This window comes from Typopeltis vanoorti, chromosome 9 (assembly GCF_054136105.1).
Source record: "Typopeltis vanoorti isolate ZY-2024b chromosome 9, IOZ_Tvanoo_1.0, whole genome shotgun sequence".
Classification (NCBI taxonomy): Eukaryota; Metazoa; Arthropoda; class Arachnida; order Uropygi; family Thelyphonidae; genus Typopeltis; species Typopeltis vanoorti.
This window is the reverse complement of record NC_143557.1, coordinates 80,296,606-80,318,591: the sequence shown is the minus strand read 5'-3', so window position 1 is coordinate 80,318,591 and position 21,986 is coordinate 80,296,606. Positions and strand designations below refer to the sequence as shown.

Here is a 21,986-nt window from a genome sequence, read left to right as displayed (position 1 = left end):
TGTCAGTCTGTTCTGCTCTTAATAGCTTTCCACTACCTAAATTTTGAGAGATGATAAAAAAGTTTGAATTTCTGGGGGGAAAAATGCAATTTAATAAAATACAATGCATTGGTTAATATAAAAGTTTATACTTCATACTTTTGTAGTTTATATCTGACTTGTTCACATTTTATTGAGTTATGTTTATTTTCAGGTAACTGAAATAAAATTGAAGTACTTCGACACCATACCTGTTGCTTCTGCTATGTGTGTTCTCAAGACAGGATTTTTGTTTCTGGCAGCAGAATTTGGCAACCAGTAATATTTACAGTTTTTCTCCCATCACATGACATTATTTAAAAGAATGTTAAACATTTTTGAAACTTAAAGTGATAAGTAATTGATATTCATTTTATTTAGTAAAAATTTACTGATTTTTAGCATACAATTATGACCAACTTATTGTTACATCCTCTCTGGTACACAACTCATTCACTTACTAATAGCAGAAATGTGATGATTTCCAAAAAATTTGTGAAACTTCAGAGCAATCATCTTAACATCTCATTATGTAGTGATAAATTTTCAGTAATATGGGTCTAATATCCGAATAACACCTCTACTCTGTTATATTTTCTCAAGGATAATACTGATTGAATTGAAGGAAAAGTGCATTCAAGAGAGATAGAAACTATTAACTTAACTGTTATTTATTCTGTCTTGTTCCATTCTCTAATTTTCATAATGTAACAAACATATCAAAGCATCTTTGATTCCATTGTTTACAACTTCAGCTTTCTTTTTAATTTTTTCAGTATTGCTATGCATATGAAACAGTATTTAATGGTCCTTGAAAAATAATTCAGTACATTTAAAAGAAAATTATCTGCAGGAATTTTCTATTCTGGTCATTGTTTCTGTAGTATTTATAAAGATGAGCATTTATGCTGGTTAGAAATATGGGTACTTCTTTCTTAAGTTCATTACACAGTATTAAGATCCATCTTAATACTGTGCTTCAGGCTAGTGAAATTCTGCATGTCTTAATAATGCAATATAGGTGTAGATTACATTTTATTGCATAATGCTACAAATAACCAGGAATTATGAACATTAGATTTCACAAAACTAACTATTTTGATAGTATCATCACTCAATTTATTCAACACTTGCTTATTTCACCATCATTACTATGGTATAAATTACAGCATATTTTTTTATTAGGTGTTTTACATATAGAACCAACACCATGTTGTGGATCAGCAATATTAGCTTTGCCAGCAGTATTAATTGAAACACAGTCTCTTATTTTTAAAACTTGCTGGAGAAATAATTAAATATTGCCAAAAATATCTAGATTTAATCGAATGTCATGTAGGTCAAACCTATTCAGAAATTCCTCATCCTAATTTGCACATAAGCTTTTGTCAATGATATTGGCTTATTTTATTCATCTTTCATTGTGATATGTCTCTAAACAGGTACAGAAAATTAGAACAATAAAAAAAAAAACAGAATAATTAAAGCTGGTATAGTGGGTAGCCAGTTCAATAAATTTATATGGAATAAGAGAGAAATTAGCCAAAACACCAAACTAGCAGTATACAAGACAGTGTTCAAACCAGTTTTAAGTTATAGATCTGAGAGTTAGGTTAGAAATAAAGTGCTTGATCAAAGACTGGAGACCACAGATATGACAGTTCTAAAAGAATTAGGGGAGTGAACCAATGGCATTAATGGCAGAATCATATTAAAAATGAAGATATTAGAAAGGAGCTTGACATTATTAGCATTCAAGAATGTGTCAGCAGAGCTAATTTTAGGTGGTTAGCAAAAAAAAAAAAAAAAAAGGTGTTTGATGCCAAGATGGCAGGAAAAAGACCCAGAGGAAGACCAAGGTCTAGATGGATTGATTCAGTTAGAAGCACAAAATGTTAGATATGACAATATTGGACTCAAGTAATAGACTGATTTGGAGGAAGATAGGAGATTAATAATAACTTAAACTTTATCACGTAGTGCTGTCATAGTAACCTGAACACCCCTTAGGGGTACATATCAGGAGATTGATGATGAAAAAAAACAATAAAAATTTTAAATGACTTTCAGAATGAAAAATCAATCAAAGCAAAACTAAAACAATGAAAACAGGAAGAGATGAGGAAAAAATTTCAATGAATTTAGAAAATCACACATATACTTAAACAAGTAAAGCAATTTACATATTTTGGCAGTCTTATTACTCACAACCTCAATGTCACAGAAACAGTAAAATACAGACTTAACAAAGGATCATCTAATATGAATAAATTACATAAAATATGGAAAAATGACAGCATTTCAAAAAGCTTCAAACTATGAAACCATTATTATACTTACAGCAATATATGGGGCCGAGACTTGGACTCTCACTCAGAAAGAAATACAGAAAATCAGAGCATTCGAAATGAAATGGTTAAGAAAAATAAATAAGACTTACTGGTCAGAACACAAAACAAATGAGCAAGTCAAACACACACTTAGAGAAGATATCATAGTTAAACGGCAGTTAAGATTAAGATGGTTTGGACACTTCCAGAGAATGTCCTTTCAATGATTGCCAAGTATAGTCTTGAATGAAATCATTGGAGAATGATGGTCAAGAGGCAGACCAAAAAAAAAAAACTTAGCTACAGTCTCTTTGAAGGAAAAGTCACAATTATGGAGCTTCAAAGAGATGACTGAAAAATCCAGAAACCAGATAACAAAGATTTGTTCATAGGGGAATCCAACCTATTATCTGATGGATGAAAAAAGAAGAAATTTTACCAAAATGAAAATTAGTTATTTGCAGTAACTTTTGTAATGCCCTTGCCATTTTCAGTACTGCTTATTTAATTTCATGCATTCTGTATGAAGTTCAGATTTTTCTATCTTTGCAAACAATTTCATCACATTCCTCCCCAGTTGCATCAGTCATTGGTGCTTCACTTTGCTACTGATACTTGGTTCTTGTTTCAAATTCTCATTTTTTTTCTTGAATAATATTTGTTTACTTAATTCTACAGTTCACTTCTACAAGCTGTTTGACTTAAATTTTTCTAAAAAACGTTTTTACATGTTTAACTTGACAGTATGATATTCATTTTATCCTGCTTCAAACTAAGTAGAGATCATGTTTCAAATCCTATTTCCTGTTTCAAATCTCATGTATATGCTCTTGTGTCCTGAACCAGTTGAATTGGACAATATTCAGTCACCATTGATAATTTAAATAGAAGAGGAGATGAATGATTTGCAGAATAAGTACTTGATACCAAAATGGGACTAAGATATAGATGGCTTGATAAACTGAGTAGTAATTTAAAAAATCTAAATGCTAGTCAAATCAGACATCTGACAAGAAAACCTTTTGGGCTATTGTAATACAGCAGATGCTTGCTGCTGTATTTTGTAAAAAAAAACCAAAAAACCTAAGGAAACAAAAGACTGTGTGTGTGTGTGTGTGTCCCCAACTCCATTCCTAGGAAACAAAGGAAAATAAATATAAGAAGAAATGAAATGGTATACAAGGGGAGAAAGAGAGCAAAGAAAATTACTCGAAACAGAACACAAAGAAAATAGCAGGTAATATCAAAATAAATGGCAGGATATTTTAATTGATGACAGAATACAAAGGAATTGCATAAACTATACATTAAGCATACAAATTGAAAACATGAAAAAGTGCAAATGCAGACAATGAGAGACATATAAAAAGAAGAGAATGAATATATAAAAAATACAGAATTAAGATTTGAATTTTGAAATGTTATGTTTACTTAATGTCACATAGCTAAAGTCTTCATAATTAATTAGTATTTGTGTGTGGTCTACACCATTAAAATTAAAAACAATCTTAAAACTTTGGCAGTCAGTCAACTTTATAATTTGGTCAGCCTCAGGAAAGGAGAAAAGTGATTGGTGCAGCTGTGTGAACAAGTCAGCTCTTTTTCCCTCCCTCCACTAGGTTAACTTATGTAGGCAGGCTGTTCATCACTTGTGTTTTCTCTCTCTTTCTAATGGGAGGTGACCATTTAAAAAGTTGGCTAATTTTCTATTTTTGATTTTAGTGGTATGTACTGCACATATTTATTCACTGTGAAGATTTCAGGTAAGTGACATTAATTTAAGCTAACATAACATTTTGAAATTTAAGTCTTAATTCTGGGTTTTCATTTTTATAAATTCATACTCTTCTAGTTCTTTTCTTTCTTATATGTCTCCCACTATTGTTTGCATTATTACTTTTTCGTGTTTTTTTTTTGTGTGTGTGTGGGTGTGTGCGCGCACACACCCACACACAAAACTTAAGAGGAAATGAATTTAGGAGGAAACAACAACTGTTGTTTCCTTCTAAATTCATTATAGCTAACTTTCCAATACAACAAATTATTTCTCTGGTGTCCCCTAGAAATTTGCTATAACATACATCTTCTGTAATTTATTGAGTTGCTAATACTGCACTGGATTTCAAACCAGAATCTTCAGAGCACAAATTTAGTATCCCATAATGCAACGCAACCCCTATCCTTTTGGATGTGTATAATGCTATGCATTATAGGAAGGGCCACTGTCCAGATCGGTTTTGACCTTTATTAAGGTCTCATCATGGGAGCCAGACCCAGAAGAAATACCAAGGCTGAAGTAATGCAGAAGTTGCATATTTTTCATATACAAATAGTGAAAAGCTGTATTACCTTATTATTAAAATACTCTGGATCAGAGATAGATGTTGAAAGTTTTTTTCACTTTAAGTGAAAATCTTTCAGCTCTTATACTTGTCTTTGTCATACTAAAGCAGATGTTAAAGCATTAGTTTTCTGTATATTATTTCATTTCTTTATTTTATATTTCTGAATTATATTTGTAGATAAGTACTATAAATGTAATTCTTGTAATTTTATTTATAAAATTTTAGTGATGTATTATTTACAAAAATATCATCAAAGCAAGTGATATTAAATTTTTTTATTTCTTAAATGAATCTTTCCCCAAAATAAAGTTTACATCTGAGTTTTACTTGCAGTTTTATTTTATTTATTATTTATTTATATGCACATATTTTTATAGCTTTCTATACCAGATAGCCCATCTAGGAGATGATGATGATGAGCCAGAATTCAGTAGTGCTATGCCTTTGGAAGAGGGTGATACATTCTTCTTTGCACCAAGACCATTAAAAAATCTTGTCCTTGTTGATGAACTAGAAAGCTTGTCTCCTATAATGCACTGTCAGATAGCTGATTTAGCAAATGAAGATACTCCACAGTTGTATGTTGCATGTGGTCGTGGTCCAAGATCATCATTACGTGTATTAAGACATGGTTTGGAGGTATACTATATTCTATAAACAGAGTAACTTTATATGCTAGCTTAATTGTTTAATTTTTTTAATATGAAATTAAAGTTCTTAGTCATTTGCTTTTTTGAAATTTTTTTTTGATTCTGTGTGTTATTCTGAAATTGCACAATCACACCTCTGTGATTGAGTAATTTCACCATGTGTTGCTTCAGAAGAGACTAGTATTCAAATCACATCTGACTGTAAGAATTTTTTTTTGTTTTTTGTTAGTCAGGACAGTTAGCATAATCTAGTCTTGGAAGAAAATTAGCAGTTTTTTCTTCTCCTGACAACTTAGAATTTTTTGTCCTCAATGTGTTATGTCTGCAAGTCTCAAACTTTTGCTTGAGACTTGCAGACATAACACACCACTGTCAACATTTTCTACTGTCTTGGTTGCTTTCAGTGATCAACATTTTTTTATCAATATTTCTAGATTATATAAATTTAGAATTATCGTGAAATTGCAACACTTCTTTATCGAACATAGGTCATATTGTTTTGTTGTTTATACTTTTTTTTTGTCTTATGAAATAGTGTAATTATTAAAATATTATATGGAAAGTTAATGAAAATCCTACTGGTTAATTTCAAGAAATAAAATTGTAGTATCTTTAGTCTGTAAATTTTGTGAAATACACATACAGTAAAAGGATAAACTTGAATGGTTGTATGGACTAAATTAAGAATTAGTGTTGTGATGTAATTACAATTATATACTTAACAAAGGAAATGAATACTGCCTCTGCCACTGTAGTATCGATATTGATGTTATCCTCAAGTGATAGATGCCATCATAAGACCACTACCTAGCTTACTGGAAGCCTGATGTGGCTTAGAAAAGTACCACATTTGGTCTCTAGGGCAGTGTTCCTGGATAATCTAATCTCTTTACTCACTCATATAAAATATGCACTAGGTTTTACAATCTTTGACGAGTGAGACCTGCATGAAAAAGGGGGAAGAGAGAGAGAGAGAGAGAACATTTTATGTTCTAAACTTTGAATCAAGTTTTGGAGAAATAAAATTTCTGGTTTTCTTGAATGCTATTTGGTAAGTCTCTTTCTTTCTATTCTTTTATTGCTTTCTGTGGTAGGATCTGGATTTTGGGATTGCATGGAAATAATCAAGTATTTGAGTGAATAGAAGAGTATTTTTATCTTGTTTTCTTGTCTTATAAGGAGATACACATTCTGATTCCATTTTAGAGAGAAGCAGGGTTCTTCTTTCTGCAAAAACTCAAGATTTTCCTCCTACAGAAGAGGCAAATGGTCAAGAAGAGGTGTATCTATAGAGAGAAATGAATATTACCCAAGTGTTCTCAATTGGCAGATAGTAAAATTAATAGGTTACTTGGAACTTTTGCTCTGCAATTAAGCATACTGTTGTGTTTTTCTTCTCCTTTCCCATCCAAAAATATTAAAGAATGCAATGTTAAAAAAAACTCGGCTATTACTATTAGGAATTCAAACACTACACTACATGCTTGTATTAAGACTGAAAATATCACCAGTGGGTAGATTTTTGAGTAAGATTTCATAGCTGTAATTTTTAGATAAAAAAAATTATTGCCTGGTCACATAAATCAAAAACTGCACATAACTGAGATGTTTTTAACCTTTACTGGTGTGTGATGTTTAAATTCACATCAGCCCTTGTTTTAGTTATTTTTAATATTGTGGTCTTTCTACTTCATGATTTTTTTTTGTTTCTTCAGATTGTATGCCAGATAAAGGAGGAGCAGTCTTATTCCAAATCCTGAGTCACAGAATATTCCCTGTGACCTTTGAATTGTATATGCTGGAAGTGATCTCAGTGCTCATGTCTAGAAATTTTCTGGATAGAGAGACTGTGTAGAACTACAGTCAGCGCTCACTGTTGTAAACTTGTAACCATGGAAAGAATGTATATATACCCTTATATACATTGTACATATATTTTTGTGTGTGTGTGTGTACACTTACATATCCTGAAACCAGTAGATTCTTTTCCCTTCTATAGCTTGGGTTTTAATGGAAAGCACATTTTAAGATATGCTATGTCTTCTCATCTGATATGCCAATGTGACGCATTTGCACCAGCACAATTTGCATCCAGTGCCTGGTTAGAAAAGAGAGAGAGAGAATGAATTGATCTATTTAAGAGCCAAAATTATAATTCTTGGGGAAAATTGCATGAGTAAAAGTTGTTCCAAGGAACAAGGTAAGTGGAATGAAAGAAAAGAACAAGAAGTTGGTGTGATAAGTTTGAAAGAAAACTTCTTATATAGATGTTGGCCAGCAGCAACTTGTTTTTTTACAGATTTATTTTAAAGGAAAGTGGAGGAATAGCTAACCAGTTTAATGAGGTACACTCATTAAAATATCTATAGAAAAGATAAAACAAAATTGCCCTCTTCTGGATAGCATCAAGTATTCACAGAAAGGTTTTTGATGACCATCCTGAAATATGGGAACAGTATTGTAAGATTAGGAGTGAGATTTATATAATATTATAAGTTTTATAGATGAGAAGGGTCTTGTACAGAAGAAAATAATAGAAGTGTTTTTGAGGCTTGAGGAGGTTATGAATGTGATGATTTTTTTCTGTGCAAGACTAGTTGTGCAGGTCAACTGAAGAAGAGAAACCTGATTTTGACTGAAAATCTAAATATTATCAAAAGTAAGGGAGGAGTGAAATTGATCTTTCTTATAGAAAATAAGAAAGGGTTGTGTTGGTAGTTTAATAAGTTCACTGGATTATTTTTTAGGAGACTTTCTCTAACAAAATTGATACAACAATAGAAAACTCAGAGTGATTCAAGACCAGCACCTAGATGATAACTCAAGTGCTGATAAAAACACCAACAAGCTTTACACCACCACCATCATTACTACAGCAATGAATGATTCACTAGAAGTGAAAACAAAACCTAATGCCACTCAACTTCCTATAAACAGATGCAATATCAAAGGACAACATTAATTAACACACTTGCTAAAACATGTAACCCCAAAAAATTGTCAGGTGCTGCTGCTTCAGACCCATGTGCACGTGTACAAATGGAAAACACTGCCCTCGCCTTGTAAATGTGATCTGCAACATGCTGACGAGCAGATCTTAATTCATAATGGCTATAACAAATTCAAAGGCATTCCATTCCCATTATGTGCCCATCCTGATCTTATCTTCACATGGTGGAAACAAAATCACCAACTACGTCATTGTCTGGAAGAAAAATGCCAAAATGGCGATGAAGCATGGACCATAAACTAAGGAATAAAAGTGTGAAAAACAAATGCTACTAACAGCCACCCTGAAAACCAAAACTCAGAACATAGGGAACATGCTTGGCCCAAGTGGTCAACAGCAAACCTTTTAGAGAATTCTACAGGTTTACTTCACAGCATATGTGGTCTCAATTCCAGCATTAGTAATGTCCATTTCCACCTTCAGTCTGCAAAACTATACTTTTCCTAAGAGAAATTCAAATTGCATTTTCCTCAAGCACTACTCATCTTACCTTTCATAATTGCACACGCTTTGACTCAGAGGTGGAACATGTGCATACATTCGCTCTCATATACTATGCTAGAGAGAATCCACCTTAGAATCTGATTTTTACCTCCTTGGGCTGAAAAACTCTCTACCACATTTTACCAAATTCAGGTGTTGTCTCTATTATTCTGCTAATACCACTAACCATTCCAAACTTTTTTGATTTACTCTCTTTAAATGCTGAGTTTCTTCAGTCTAAATTTCCTAACAGTAAGATAATATTATTATTATTATTACATGATACCTCCAGGGAGTCCAAAGACTCGTCGAGGGAGGGCACCTGCTCCACAGCTCTGTCTCCACCAACTACAACGAACCGCAGTTACACCAATGCCATCTACCACCCACCATCACTACTACCAATTTCACAGACATCCATGCCCACGGTGGTATTTGAACCCAGAGCCTTTTGGGTGGAGAACAGATATGCTGACCACTCAGCCAGCCAGGCTGGTATATTCCTCAGGGATTTTAATGCTCATAGCACCAACTGGTTTTACTCTTCCAGCTCAGTGTACAGATCAGGCAAGTAGAGATGCTGAGACATTTGCTATTACCGGTGATAGCAAATGTCCCATCATTCACATACCCACTCTATACTAGATAATCCTAACCACTCTCCAAACATCCTGGATCTCTTCCTTCATTCGCACTACATTGCAAAAGTTGCTTGTTCTTTAGCTGAGCATTTCTCAACCTTTCTAAGCCCAAGGACCAGTAAAATGCCTTAAATAATTCTACGGACCACTAAGTTTTGTAATTAAAAAAAAAAAAAAGTGGAGATTACCAGCATTTGGGAAAAATAAAAACTGTGCTATTTATAACATAATAAATCTAAAAGCATGTTTTGAATACACGTGAAACATAATTAATTAAATTGGAAGTAAACGATTAAAAGTGCATCACGATTGAACAAAGTTTTAATTTTTATTAAACAAATAAATAATATGATAAAATTATGTTACTATTTACTTTTAATGAGACGGCCTTTACAGAGTTGCTGGATAGCTGGTTCGATATTGGTCAACTTCAGTCGAAGATCAGCACACACACACACACTAAGACGATTTCTGTATTTTGTTTTTATTTGAAGGAGTGATGCAAATCCTTTCTCACAAAGATAGATTGTAGAAAACTGCATGGCAATTTTCAATGCTTCTTCAGATAATTCAGGAAATTCACTTCTCACTGAAGGGAAGATCCAGAATCGAGCCAAACCAAGATCATGGAATTGCATTTTAAGTCCATTCTCACTTGAAAGCTCAATTAACTGTTTTTTTATTTATTTATTTTATTTTTTTTTTTTTATAACTAAAGGTTTGTTCTCGTGACTAATCCTGAAATGGATTGTGAACCCACAGAAATTTCTTATAAAAGTTATTCGGAAAATATGTTTCAGAGTTTTGAGGTGGTCACAAACCCTTTCCAGAAACTCAGAATCAACAAAAATATCATTTTCTACTAAAAAGGATTCCAATGTTGGAAAAGGTGCAAACTGTCTGTCTTTTACATAACTAATCCATAAAACCAGTTTTTTCTCGAATGCCTTTATTTTGTCGTAGGCATCAATAATGGTTAAAGAATTTCCCTTAAGGGAGAGATTTTAGTTCATTTATTTTAAAAAAAATGTCTGAAAGATAGGATAGTGTTGATAACCATGCTTCATCAACAAGGAGTGATGCAAAATCAGAATTACATTAATTTACAAACAATAAAACATCGTGCCTTAAATGAAATAACCTTGTTAGTACTTTTCCCCTGGAAAGCCAGCAAATTTCGGAATGAAGCAAAAGTTGTATATATTCACTGCCCATTTCATTGCAGAGTACTGAAAATAACCTGTTATTTAATGGTCGAGCCTTAATAAAATTAACTAGCTTTACAGTGTTGCATATCACAGTTTTAAATTCTGGTGACATTCCTTTGGAGGCTAATGCTTCCCTGTGTATGAAATAATTTACTCAATTCGTATCCGGAGCTACTTCTTTGACCTTAGAAACAACTTAGCTATGCCTGCCTGTAAGGAAGCGATTTCCATCCAAACAGAAGCCCATGCATTTTTCCCAGTAGATCCCTTTGTGTATGGAATTATTGAGGGTGTGAAATATTTCTTCTCCAGTTGTTCGTGATGACAAAGTTCTACAAAACAGAATATCGTCATGAATAAAATACAAAATTAATGATGGAAAATCTCACGTAAAAAGATTTTTTTAATAGTATAATTTTTGCCTGTGTGTCACAGGCATCTTCAGTACATGTTAAGCTCAAATTAAACAATAACTGACAATTCCTAGTGTAAGATAACTAAAAAGGTCAATAAAATTTCCTTAAAAAAAAAATGTACTGAAGATGCCTGTGATACATAGGCGAAAATTATACTATTAAAAAAATCTTTTTACGTGAAATTTTCCGTCATTAATTTTGTATTTATATATCTACTCACGATATTCCCTTACTAAGAGTTATCGTCATGAATGTTGTTATCGTGCGCATATCTTATGTAACATATTAACTGCGCATCATTTGTAACATCAGTTGTCTTGTCTATTTATAACGCATAATAAGGGCTCTTCTTAACTCTTTCGATTAACTGAGATTCTACGTCACCTGCCATGTCATTAATTCTGTGATCGACAGTGTCATTTTTGAAAGAGGAATCAAATCAATATATTTTAGTCACTTGTTGCCAAGCATAGTTTTTACCACAACTTTTATAGCTTTGAAGTAGTAAATCTTCTCCGACAGAATGAGGTTTCCCTGTTTTAGCTATGCGCAAACTTAAGAGCTAGGATGCTTCCAGTGCCTTGCTATTAATCGAACCCATGGCTGAAACTATATCTTTCCCATGACTTAATGTCCCTAAGCATCGCTGAAAAAATTCAGTTGGCTTATTTTTCACATCCCAATGTTTAGTTTCTAAACGTGGTTGGAGTTTCACAGGTTTCATGCACTCGTTCGACAACACTTCATGACACAAAACACATTGAGGTTTCTATTCACTTTCATCTCCACACCAAGTGAACCCAAATTCCAAATATGAATTGTGTATATTTCCTATGGTATTTTTTCTTTGAACTGTTTGTTTGTTCTTCTTTTATAGTATCAGATTTATTTGCCATTACAACACATGTATCACAATTAGGGTTAGCATCAACTGTTTCTTTTGCTCTTCTTTTCAAAGTCCTAGTTCTAAGCCATTTTTTCATTATTAAAAATGCTTCTGAAAAATATATAAATACCGGGGTTAACTCACGACACACTTTGTCCAAGTATTACTTGGACAAAGTGCGAAATTGAACAAAAATAAAATCACGTTGTTCATTATAGCGGCAGAATTTTCATGAAATGAACATTCTGCTGCCATTTGTTGTTGTGGTTGTTGTTGTTGTTTTAAATATCCATTTTATTTTTTATAATTTTTACTTATATAATTTTAATTTGTTTGTTTGGATAATTAAAAAATATATATTTATTTAATTAATTTGGGGTGCTTAAGGGTCAAAGCTGCATAACTGAGAGGAGACCTCCACATAGCCTTTAAAGGAATGCGAAGAACCAACCAGGGCTTCTGACCTAATGTCCAATCCTCACCTTCTCGTGGTGCACCATGTTGGGTATCTACTTGGATACTGAACTAACGAGGATGGACTGGCAATTTGGGATTTAGCTGACCAAATTGTATTCCTATTGGTTAAACCAAAAAAAAAAAAAATGATGGTACAACATGACAAAATTTCATGCCAGCTGGGGCATTGCCCGGTTAAACAAGGCTCCCGTTGTTTGAACCAGGGTGAACAGCGAAAAGTCAGCTACTGGAACAAATCTGAAAACACACCCCAACTCAATATCACCAGAGTTAAAGATCAGTACTATCAACATAAGAAGCCTGAATGGCAAAGAAATGGAGCTAGCGTAGGAATTAGATAAGTACCAGATCGACATAATAGAGGTGATGACTGAAACAAACAAAAAAGACAAAAACTAGTGAGATTTTTCTGAGCAATAAATACAAAATGTTATATATTCAGGCAATGACAATCAAGGAAAAGAAGGAGTAACCATAGTATTCAACACAAAATACGAGGCTAATCTTCTTGAATGGCAGGCAGTGTCAGGTAGAGTGATTTGGGCAAATATGAGAATGGGGAACTGGACAATGAGACTTATTTGTGTCTATAGTCCCACGGAAGGTTCTACTAAGATAAAAGTGGAGGAATTTTTTGAGGTTCTAGAGAAAGCTACTGACACAATGAAAAGGGAAAAGTTGGTCCTTGTTGGGGATCTAATAGCAGAGAAGGAAGCAATTGTCAGACATTCAAAAATATTTTGGGAAACTTTGGAGAAAAGAGCAAAGCTAATAATAATGGCAAATATCTGTTGGATTTCTGCTCAGGACATGGACTGGATATTACTAACACCATGTTCCAACATAAAAATGTGCACAAATTCACATGGAGAGAAGAGGCAAGGAATAAGAAAAGTCTCATTGACTATGTTATTGTTGATAGTGATGTTTTCTCCCTGGTACAAGACACCAGAGTGGACAGATGATTTGAAACTGGAAGTGATCACTATTTAGTCTTGAGCAGGATAAAATTGAATTTCATATTGAAAAGAATGACATGTAAGAAAGTTTTAAAGCGAACAAAAGTTGAGCAGCTCTCAGATGTGAACTGTAGACTAAAACACACAAAGATTATTGAAAAAAAAAAAAAAAAGAAAGATTTTGAGAACAGGAATCAAACCTTGGAGATTCAGTGGCAAACTCTGAAGAAAACATTGATTGATGCTGCCAGAGAGGCATGTGGTGAGGTTGTCTGCAAGGATAAAAAAAACAGAACTCCCTGGTGGACACAGGAAGTTAAAGAGGCAGTGAAGGAAAAGAAGAAAGCATATCAAAAGTTTCTGTTAAATAAGTCAGCATGTGCTCTTAGAGAATATAGAGACAAATGCAAGAATGCTAAACACTGTGTAAAACTAGCTAAACAAAAGTCATGGGAGGACGTTGGCAAGAATATAGAAAATAAATATCAAGAAGGTAGCAAAATATTCTGGAGGTTGTTGAAGAAGCTTAGGAATGGAGGAAAGAGTGCTGTAAAAGGAGTTAGAGATGCTAAAGGTGACATGAAAACAGGAAAAAAAGATATCCTTGAAGTATGGAGTAATTACTTTGAAAAACTGCTAAATGAAACAAGCAGTGATGACAGCACAGTGGTAAAAAACACTGACCAGGCATGCCGTCAGGAATACATATCCATACTTGAAGTAGAAAAAGCCATCAAAGGCTTGAAATGTGGAAAGGCAGCAGGAGTAGATGATATTTGACCAGAAATGCTGAAGTATGGTGGTATAAAAGTCTTACAGTGGCTGCACTGCATAGTTCAGAAAGCCTGGGCAAAGGGACAAATTCCCGATGATTGGAGTAGAGCTCTCATAGTACCCATATATAAAAAGGGAAATTAAACTGAATGTGAGAATTACAAAGGTATTTCCCTACTAAGTGTTCCTGGCAAGATCTATGCAAACATACTTGAGAAACGGTTGAGAAGAATTGTGGAAGAAAAGCTTGGTGAAGAACAAGCTGGATTCAGGCCAAATAGAGGCTGTCAGGATCAGATCTTCACTTTACGACAAATAGTCAAGAAAGCATAGGAGTATAACAAAGATCTGTATTTAAGTTTTGTCGATTTGGAAAAGGCATATGACAAGGTGCCAAGAGAGAAGCTATTCAATACGCTGCAGTTATATGGTGTCAATGGGGCATTATATCAAGCAATACTTAGTCTTTATTTGAGTTGTAAGTCAGCAGTTAGAATTGAAGGAAGTACAGGAAGATGGTTTAATGTTAAATCTGGTGTGAGACAAGGATGTACATTATCCCCTCTGTTATTCATTATCTATATGGATCACATTATGAAGGAAAGTGGTATTAAACATGATATCAAAATTGGAGATGTTAATGTCAGCTCTTTGCTTTATGCGGATGATGTTATACTTCTAAATAAATCTGCTACAAGTCTGCAAGATTCTCTGACTAAATTGAATAGCTGTTGTAATAGATATGGTATGAAGGTCAGCAATAAAAAGACAAAAACAATGAAAATAGGCAGAATCATTGAAAATGTCAACTGTGTTGTGAATGGAGAACCTGTAGAACAAGACATTTCAGCTACTTAGGCACGATTTTTAGTGAAGATGGTAAATTAAATATAGAAATAGACAACAGAATCAGCAAAGCTGGTATGGTAGGAAGTCAATTGAATAAATTCATATGGAATAAGAGAGAAATTAGTCGGAACAATAAATTAGCTGTATACAAGACAGTGTTCAAACCAGTTTTAACTTATGGATCTGAGAGCTGGGTCAGAAGTAAAACACTTGACCAAAGACTAGCAACCGCAGATATGAGATTCCTGAGAAAGATTATAGGCGTGAACAGATGGCATCAATGTCAATATCATATTAAAAACTAGGATATTAGGACAGAACTTGGCATTGTCAGCATCCAGGAATGCATTAGCAGAGCTAATCTCATGTGGTATGGTCACTTAAATAGAATGGGAGAGGAAAGATTAGCAAAACAAGTGTTCTCTGCCAGGTTGGCAGGAAAACGACCCAGAGGGAGACCAAGATATAGGTGGATTGATACGGTACAAAGTGCCTTAGACGATAGAAATATAAGATCTGATAATGTTGGAGTTTTGACAAGTAACAGAAAGATTTGGAGAAAAATTGTAGATAGGAAGTTAGTAAAGATGTAGTTTTTTTCATGTAGTACTATCATATCCTGTACATCCCTTTGAGGGTACATGCCAGAAATTTTATGATGATGATTAATTAATTTAAGTCTGTCTGCGGACCACCTGTCCCACATATTGACTGTGGGACCACCTGTCCCACAGACCACAGATTGAGAAACACTGCTTTAGGTAATTCAGACTCTTACCTAGTGCTGATCTTGTTCCTCATGGAGCAACGTGCACACAGCCATTTTTGCTGTGATGTATATGGGCATTATAAAAATGCCAAATGGGATAATCACAACTTCTTTGGCTCATTTCTTTTGTTAGGGTATTTTTATCCTTTTGACCCAAATATGTGTTGCTGAAATAATCTTTATAAGGATGAAAACATTCATCTCTCATTACACTCTACATTCCCAAACCCTAAGTTTTCGTTCTCCAAAAGGTGCACCAAGGCTGTACAAGTGAAGAATACTGTAACTGGCTCTCATTCAAAACGCCGTCTTCCTTTACTGTTTATACTAAAGCTCGGAATAGCTGCACGAAAATTGTCAACTCATCCAAAATGGATTTCGAAAGAGCTAAAATCAGGAGACTTGCATTCCTTCCAAATGGCAGTCATGCCTTCTAGTTTCCTGTCAAAGCCATTGGCTATAGTTTCTTTCATCACTGTTCCCACAACTATTACGCGTAGTTGTTCTATTGTATTATCACTCGCAGAAAAGCCAACCTCCTAGCTTCTTACTTTTTCTCTAATTCCTGTATGTTTGACCCTTCCTACTGTCCTCGAGCATTCCAAACACGCAAAATGTCCTCTTTGATCCTTCACTAGAAAGAAATTAAGAATTTTATTCAAATTAGATACAAAAAAAAAAAGGTCTCATAGCCCTGATGGCATTTCTCCAATCATCCTGAAGTTGTGTGCCCTGAGTTTCCCCTTCTGTGTTGCATTTTTACACTTCCATATTCCACTAATATCTATCCTGAAGTATGGAAATGAACCCACATACAATCTATTCCTAAAAAGGATGATGAATCCTTACCATCTAACTACCACCCACTTTCTCTTACTTTAGTTCTCTCTCTAAAGTAATGTAGATAACCATCAGCATTCAACTCCTATACTACCTTTGAAGCATTCAACTGATAAATGATCTCTAGCTTGGAAATCGTTTATCAATTTTAGATTTCAGCATTGCCAATCAACAGGGAATCAACTCACTTATATCACCTATCTATGGACAAACACCAAGGAAAAATTTGACATGTCTCAGATGTTGACTTTATATATATATATATACAAGGCGACAGGGTTTTGCACAAGGGTCTATTATACTTCCACATTTAGCCCGTCCCTTGACTTCTGCAACATGATTGCCAGCTTTCTGACTGGATGCATAATATGTATGATGGTTGAGGGATTATGTGACAGATTGAGTTTCTTAGTTTAAGTAAGACTTTGTTGAAATTAGATACTGTCAGTATGGTACTAATACATGGTAGAACACTGGTGATCAAGACATCCTTGTTAGGTGAATAGTCTGCTGTACTGTCACAAAGCATGTGATAGTACAGTAGATGGTATCGATGGTAAACTGAAAAATGTTAATATTGGAATTACTGTTGAATGTGTGGAAAATAGACCTCAATAAGGAAATAGCATGCTTATGTGTAATCCTGAGAAGAGGAAAAAAGCAAATCGTGTGAATAAAAGAGAAACAAAACAAAACAGTGAGATAATTTTGTGTGCAGATTTTGTAATCAGAGTAGTTAATGAAAGTGTGACAAAATCTTGTTTTCCCCCGGTGGTGCAGAAATTAATAATATTAATGATACTGTCAGGATGCATAAAGGTAAGGTGAAAGAATTAATTGTTTAGGTTGGTACTAATGACCTTAGAGATGAGAAGTATTCTATTAGGGAGGATTTGAAGGAGTTATTGGAAGATGTGAAAAAGAAAAGAGAGGGCAATGTGAATAGAATAAAGGCAAATTGAGAAGGATAGTATTAATCATAAATTGATCAATAAGCAGAATGTGCAGAAGAAATTATGTTTGTGGACTTATGGTCTGAATTTGATGGATGGAAGGATTTATATAATGCTGACTGACTGACTGTACTTAAATGGATTTGGAGTTAGGTATCCAGGAAGTGAGGAAAACTAAAGGTGGGTATGTGCAGGCACCTATGAGGTACGTGAATGTGAGACTGATCAACAAATGTAGAATCTAGTCTCTTAAGCAACAGTATTAAAGGTAGTCAATTCAGGGTGTAAGGGTGGTTTGGGAGGGGGCTAAGGAGATTTTACAATTTCTATCTACTGATGCCAAAAGGAATAAAAGAGGGAGGAGATTTTGGCATTGGTTAGTGCAACCTTGTTAAAAGGCATATGTGAAACTTGGCTAACATCAGGTGATGTAAGATTGGGACAGCGATACCACTGATGATAGCAGATGAATTGCAACCAAAAAAGAGCATGAGACGGGTAGGTGGATGAAGTTCTTTTGAGGCAGTTTGGTGTGAGATTGAGACCAGTAGAACAAATCAGTTGGTTGCTGCCATGAAGTGGGTGGGTAGGGGGATACAGGGATGATGTGGAAGACATGCATCCACAAATTAATACATTGAGTGCAGGGTGAGTAATTATTATGGAAGACTTCAGCTATGAAGACAGATTGGAAGTAGGAAAGATCACATGGCAGGAAGGAAATGAAATTTATGCACCTACTGAGAGAGAGATAATACTTGAAGCATGGAGGACACTAAGGGCATAAGAGTGGATCTGGTCATAGGATTAAATGATTAGAAGAGTGTCTGTACAGGTACCCATAAAAAAAATGACAAGCAGGAACAGTCTGCAAGATAAAATCATTTGGAATGAGCTTGCAAAAGAGAGGACTCATTAATTCCTCAAATTTACCCTCTTCTGGCCGACATCAAGAATTTTTAGAGAGATGTACATATAAGAGGGAACTTATTTTATTAGTGAACTTCATAATTGGTTAATTTATTGTTATTAATGATAATTATGAATCATTAAAATCAAGAGTCACTAGTCAAATAACTAGAAGTAGAAACAGGGCAGTATTTGCTTTATTCATGATTTGTGCATGGTTATGTACCTAAAACATGCACATAAGCAAAGATTTGAGCAGCTTAAGAACAGTTATCCTATAAAATTACATTAACATTCAGGGGGATGCATAAGTAGTGCCTAATGTAAAATTTTGTCAGCTTATTTTATGCAGATAAAATTAATAGAATTTTTTATAATAACATAAGATAAAATTAAATGAAATTTGTAATGAAAATTTACATGTGCCTCATGAGAAAAAAAAATTTTTTGTAAAACATCTGCCTGAAACTAACTTGTATTGTACAATAAAAAAAAAAGTAGAGTGACATGTAAATTAAGAAGTAAGCATGCTGATATAGCTACAAATGAAGCTGTGTCAAACTATTGATTTACTGTTTTGTGAGTGCTGTTGGGGTAAATAATATCATTATTTGGTGAGTTGGTTTTGAAATTTTTGACTGTATGAACATATGGTGCTGTGTTATTTTTATTCATATGCTAATAATTTATTATTATCACTTTTATTTATAAGGGCATGTTATATAAAAATTATGCAAAAAAATAGTATAATCATGACTACATTGTAATTAGCCTAAGGAAAGAAATCTAGTTTTGTTTGAGGATCTGGATATTATCAGAAGAAATGAAGTTAGATCTCTGTTTTTGAGAAAGGACATACTACCAGATAAATATACAAAAAAAAAAAAAAAAAAAAAAAAAAAAAATCTTCAGAAAGCCCATCAATCAATTGTGAAGAGATCATATATGAATTTCAAGTTTTTCCGGTTTGCAGAAATTCTCTACATTGTTGGTACTGTTAGTACTTGAAGTGAACTTAATCTTCTTCATCTTCTTTCCATCAACTATATAGGCATCCATTTACTAAAGACAAAAAGAACTTTCCAGATCTTTCTGTTTTTAGTAAATGTCAAACTTTTGTAGATCATCTCTTCACTTTGTTCTTGGCAACTTTTCCTTCTCTTGGTATTTACTAAGTGCTTAATTTTGTCCACCTCTCATCTGTTAATCTGCTGATATGGCCAACAAGTCTTCATTTATATGCTTTACCACTTTATATCATCTACTCCAGTCAATTGTCAATCCTCCAATAGTCATTCCTCTACTCTCTCTCTTATTTCTAATTCTCTCTTTTTGTTATGTTGAACATTCTTTTCTCCAAGGCTCTTTGGGCCACACACAACCTGCCTACCTGTTTTTTAGTTGATGTCCATGTCTCAGTTCCATAGGTTAGGTAAACACTGGAATAATACACACATTAAATAGCTTTCTTTTAAAAGAAAGCTATTTAATAAGTGATCTTTATACAGCCAAAATGCTTTCATGTCCCTGTGCAGTTTTTCTATTTGTTTTTTTATCTTTATTTTCCTTAAAGCTAACTAATTGTCTGAGGTAATATTGTAAATATTAAAGGTAAACAAAGAATAAAAATAAGTGAAATGAGATTTATGAGAAGAACTGCAAAATGACATTATTAGACCAAAAAAGAAACAAAGATGTTTTAAAAGAACAAAAATAAAATCATTAGAAGAAAAACTAAACAATTATAAACAAAAATGGATAGAACATGTAAACTGAATGACCAACAGCTGCTATCCAAAACAAATAATAAAATATAAACCAATTGGAAAGAGAAGGCTGGGTAGACCTCAAAAAAAGATATTAGATGGATAATGACACCGGAACAGACCAATATGGTCTATATCCATAATTAGAATTATGATGATGTAAATATAGTCATTCATAATTTCAATAGAATTACTTGCTAATGTTTTACAGTTTGATTCGAATTTGTCGTGAGTTTTAGTTATATTAATTTTTAAACCTTTTTTTCCTGCTTTTTCTGTCGAGGTTCATTTAGCATTTCCTGAATTGGTACTTTATTTTTTGATAACAGAACGCAAAACATAAATGATTGAGATTTTTTCTTTAATGTTATTTCCATACATTTCCCATGAACCATTCCTAAAGATCTTATTTAATGTACCAGAAAACAATCTAGGTGATATCAGATCTTGCCTTATTCTTCTCTCAGTGCTAGAATATCCTTTTCCTAATGTTCTAATTTTATACTAGCTGTTGATTCTGATATGCTTTATATACAGGATGATCAAAATTCGAGTATCCCTGTTTAAGGCCTTGTAGAGCACTATCCAATGATTGAAATACTGCGAAACTTTGCAGGAATACATTGTGCATCATGTAGAAGTGATATCTGAGGGTGGGGGGATGGGGGAGTTTCAAAATTTACCACCAGGGTCACACACCGAACGCATGGAATTTGCATATCATTCAACTCAGCAGAGCAGGAGGGTTTATAAAGATGGGATTTTTCCCTTCATTTTGGTTGTCAATACTGTCCACAGTGATGGCACTAACCTTTCCCCAACATGCTTTGCTCATGAAGCTGTACTACCTAAACAATTCAATGGTCTTGCTACACTCCTTGAATTTCGTCGCCTGAACAAATGTTGACAATGTCCACTGTCTCCATGTGTTCTGAAACAAATGATTAGTTGTTTTAAAGAAACAGGATTGCTGGGTTTTTTTTTGGGGGGGGGGGGGGGAGATTGTTGAAGAAATGGGATGGTAGACCTGCCAGAGGTTGCAAACCAATCAGTTCACAACAAGTGAATGAAGTTGCTACTGCCTTTGTAAAGCAGACCATGAATAACAGTGTTGGTTTCTGCAGTGCATGTGCTGTATCAACACTGGAATAATACACACATTAATGTATGTATTATTCCAGATGGGCATTATACAACTGTCTGGAAAATTCTACAGAAGATTTTGCATTTTTATCCATTTAAGATAACTTTGACACAGGAGTTGAGCCCACAGGACTTTGAAAGTCGACTGACATTTGCTTTAACATTCCTTGCTCAAGTGGAGTTGGATGTTGCATGGCTGTGAACGATTCTTTGAGGAGATGAGACTCACTTTCACCTTTACAGAACTGTGAATACCTACAATTGCTGGACTACACAAAACCTGCATGCATCCAACAAATTCCTTTGCATTCACCCAAAGTTACTATCTGGTGTGGATTTACAGCTTCGTTTATCATTGGACCAGTCTTCTTTGAGTACATTCGCCAGTCAGGTTCTGTGACCTGCTCAGTTACCACTGAGAATTATCATTTGACAAAAGACAGTGTTGATCGGGGATCATCCCGATAAATTGCCATTGCTGAAAGACCACATAACAGAGCATGTGACAACACCAGTCCTAGCCAGCTGCATTTGTCACCATTGCTTTTGTATTTGCACAT

At 34.1% G+C, this 21,986-nt stretch overlaps 1 protein-coding gene across 2 annotated transcripts in view; it reads left to right on the top strand.

Moving 5' to 3' along the window:
* Positions 1 to 21,986, top strand: part of Sf3b3 (splicing factor 3b subunit 3) — a 300,761-nt gene that overhangs the window by 83,656 nt on the left and 195,119 nt on the right. For both annotated transcript variants that reach the window (XM_090398423.1, XM_090398422.1), the window contains exons 10-11: positions 194 to 297; positions 5,071 to 5,332. In XM_090398423.1, coding sequence (XP_090254549.1) covers positions 194 to 297; positions 5,071 to 5,332 — 366 coding nt within the window. The remainder of the gene's footprint in view (positions 1 to 193; positions 298 to 5,070; positions 5,333 to 21,986) is intronic.